At 37.7% G+C, this 3556-nt stretch overlaps 1 protein-coding gene across 1 annotated transcript; it reads right to left on the reverse strand.

Moving 5' to 3' along the window:
• Positions 1-261: 261 nt before the first annotated feature.
• On the reverse strand, positions 262-2371 carry LOC104441775 (salutaridine reductase-like). The gene is made up of 5 exons (XM_010054997.3): positions 2260-2371; positions 1899-2142; positions 1768-1815; positions 1244-1426; positions 262-788 (listed from the first exon to the last, which is right to left on the reverse strand). Exons 1-5 carry the CDS (start codon positions 2265-2267, stop codon positions 411-413), a joined length of 861 nt encoding a protein of 286 aa, XP_010053299.1. The 5' UTR covers positions 2268-2371; the 3' UTR covers positions 262-410.
• Positions 2372-3556: the final 1185 nt, after the last annotated feature.

A 3556-nucleotide genomic window follows, 5' to 3' on the forward strand; every position in this document is an offset into this window, starting at 1 on the left:
TTTGGCAGTGCACAGGGATGTGCACAGGGACGGGGGCACATCTTTTATCCTTCTCTGGCAGTGCGCGAGAAGAAGGGATGGTGGTGCGTCCACGCCTTAGTCCCCAGACATGCACAGCGAGGGGGACGCACCTCTTATCTCACATCACCTAAAGAGGGAGTTCTGAGCTGCCTTATAAGGTAATGAGTCCTCTAATTGTATATACGCGTTTTTTTTTTTTTTTTTTTTGGGTAGTATGAGCTCATTTGAGAGGAACAAAACTGTGAAAACTTAGTGTCCAAAGTGGATAATGTATGTACAGTAGAAACCCAGGGCATTACACCTACAATAAACAAAACGAAAATACACTAGAACCTAGCTTTAGGGTTTAAACGGACATAGCCTCTCTGCACTAATAGTTCAAATCTTGATCAAAAGGTTGATAGCACCGTCCGATTAAAGAACATGCTGGAAGGTCCTTCTTTTGGCATTAAAGCCACCATAACAGGACCTCTTGCACCTTCCTCGACTGGAAAAAACCCCGTGTAGTGGTTTAGGTCGGTTTTAACAAAACCGGGATTCACAGCATTGATCGCGATACCGGGGCAATTCTTCGCCAAAATTCTTGTGTACGCATTGAGAGCTGCCTTGGAGACGATGTAAGCTGATAAAATGATAGGCCAGCCTCCAGTTTCCACCGTACCTTTCTTCATATCCTTCAAGAATCTCACTACCAAACCGTCCACTTTCTCTTCCGTGAGGCTATCGACGTCATTGAACTCCTCTTTGATATTCTCGCCAGGAATATACTAATTTCAAGCAAAATAAGATGAACAAATCTTTGATGAGAGAATATGCAGGTAGCAATAAGGTTGCATGACAAAGACAATAGTGTCAATCACCTTTGTCGTTCCATTAAATAGCTAGAAGATATAATAAGTTGATTGTGTGTGGTTTTCTCAGTTGACAATATGAAAAGCTTCATTTGTGAATTGCACTAATTAGCACATGAGATATTTTGTGAGACCACTGCTAACTTTCCTAAAAATTTAAGCTATTAAATGAATACGTGGTTTATTGTTTATATATTCTAACATTCCCCTTCACACGTATACTGAACTTTGTCTTTAGCCTTAATCATGGAAATATTCGACTAGGGAGGCAAATAGGAGTCTGGAAGATGCAAACTCAAACCTCTTAATTCCGATACAATGTGAGATTTTACGAGATCTCTAGAATTTTTAGATGAAAACGTAGTACATACCTGAAGTTGGCCAAGGGATGAGGAGACATTGACTACTTTTGCCGAATTCGATTGCTGAAGAAGAGGTAGAAGAGCAGCAGTTACTTGTTTGATTCCATAGTAGTTTGTCCTTAGACAATGTTCTGCTGATTCATACGTCTCCTCAACGAACTCTTTCATCGATTTGGCCTCCGGACCTTTAATCTGCGATAAGGTTACATAAAAAAGACGATAGTGATTACCTGTTAAAACCTCTTACTTTCCGTGATTAAAAGGGAAAAATGAAAAATAATGGATGCCCCAAACGTCTATGCTAGAAGAAATATATTCATGTCAGAAAAGAATTGGTTAGCATCCAAACTAACATTTTTGAGTTTGCATGTTAGTGAGTTCCGATCAAAAGCTAGGCTATTATCAAATGGTGGGCAAATGTGTATTGAGGCCAGTAATCAGGAAAGTGAAAAAAGTGGCGTGAGATACACATAAACGTTGTATATGTTCTATATATTACATCACAAAAATAACATGAAAAATGTATATCATACCAAGTCCTTTTTCAAATATGTAGCTCCGGTTATGCCTGCATTATTCACCTGCAAGGCCACTGTTCTTTTATGGCTCTTTTCTCAATCTATTTGTAACATAATATAACAAGTGACATATGAATAGATCATACCAAAATATCAAGTTTTCCGAACCGAGCCTCGACAAAATCCGCCAAAGAACGGACACTGGTCTCGTCGACCACGTTGAGCGGATGAAAGACCACGTTGGAGATCCCGATACTCGCGAGCTTCTTGATAGCCTCATTCCCTCTATTCACATCTCTTGCGGTCAATACAATGAAGACTCCATTTGAAGCGAGTTGCTTGCATATCTCGAATCCGATCCCTTTATTCGCACCCGTCACCACTGCAACCCTATGAAAGTGAACACGAAAATGGAAACCAGACACAAGGGTTAGCTTTTTTTCCGTGAAATATATCATATCGAACTGGTTCCGATAATTTCTCGTGAGTAGTGGAAGCGAGTAGTACCTGTCCATTTGATGAAGAGCTTGAAATGTTAAAATCTGCCCTTTCTTTTCCTCTTACAAAGATTCTCAAGGTGTTGGCTCTGCTCTTCTGCTGTGGCTTGTTGAATGCATATTTAAGTATACATAGGGGGTAAAAACATCACGTTTCTCTACCTAGCCAGAAAAAAGAACAAAAAGCCAACAGATAATACGTCAGCCTGTTCGTCGTGGGTTAATGTTTGTTCATTGATTACGCAATTTGACGTATGCCGTGACGTATCCTCATCTGACTTTCTTTGAATGAGCAAATAGCAAAGAAATATTGGCCTTTTCTTACCTTTTACCAAAAATAATAATAATAATAATATTGGCCTTGGAAGTGTAAATCATAGAACAAGTCAACCTTCTCTCATTAGTACCTCTTGAATATTACAAATTATCTGGTCAATAACATATGTGAACGAGGTATTTGTTCAAAAAAAAAAAAAAAAAAAACATATGTGAACGAGGTATGACCTATGTAGCACGGACACTCTCCGGAAGCCTTTGTGTCGAGTCCGATACTTCGACACGTGTCCGACATGCTCCAACATGTCTCAACACGCTCCGACCCATGGTCAACGAGTGTCAAAAAATCCGACACGTGGTCAACTCTCTCCGACACGAGAGTCCAAAATTCTGACACGCGATTCCAACACGCACGAGGTCAATTTTAAAAATTTCTACTACTTATGGAGTCAAAATATAAATATACACAAAAGAAGTAATAAAAGAAGTAATAAAAATGCTATAAATATACACACACGGGGTCATTTTTTTTTCAGTTTTGTTTTTTTAGAATTGTTTTAGTTTTTTAAAAAGTTTTTAACTATGAAAGAAGTAATAAAAAATGCTATATATGATAAATAAATAAATTTAAAAATATCATTTCAGCATTTTTCTTTAAACAATGTTTTTTTCTCTAAGTTTTATGTATTATTGTAACAAATTAAAATAATAAATGATATTATTTAATATTTTTCGTGTAAATTAATTGTAGTCTATTTTTATTATATATAAAAATATATTTAATATATAACGTGTCGGAACGTGTCGAAATTCTCTATTTTTAAGAAATGACGTGTCGGTGTGGTGTGTCGTGTGTCGTATCGTGTATTGCGTGTCCATGTCGGTGCTACATAGGGTATGACTTATCTTGTCAAACATAGCTTTCCACATCAAGTAGTTGGCTAGTGGCTATTTATTTCCTGTCCTTGAGCCGGTGCCCTACTTTGTCCCATCATCGACACCCATCTCCAATTGATCTTAAATATATTATA

Source organism: Eucalyptus grandis, chromosome 4 (assembly GCF_016545825.1).
Source record: "Eucalyptus grandis isolate ANBG69807.140 chromosome 4, ASM1654582v1, whole genome shotgun sequence".
Taxonomy (NCBI): Eukaryota; Viridiplantae; Streptophyta; class Magnoliopsida; order Myrtales; family Myrtaceae; genus Eucalyptus; species Eucalyptus grandis.

Bases quoted from the DNA above. Each gene is read 5' to 3' on its own strand.
- LOC104441775 (XM_010054997.3), bottom strand. The intron at 1,427-1,767 runs GTATGATATACA...ACCTTATCGCAG, and splicing joins CATATTTGAAAAAGGACTTG to ATTAAAGGTCCGGAGGCCAA. The intron at 789-1,243 runs GTATGTACTACG...GCTTGAAATTAG, and splicing joins CATCCCTTGGCCAACTTCAG to TATATTCCTGGCGAGAATAT.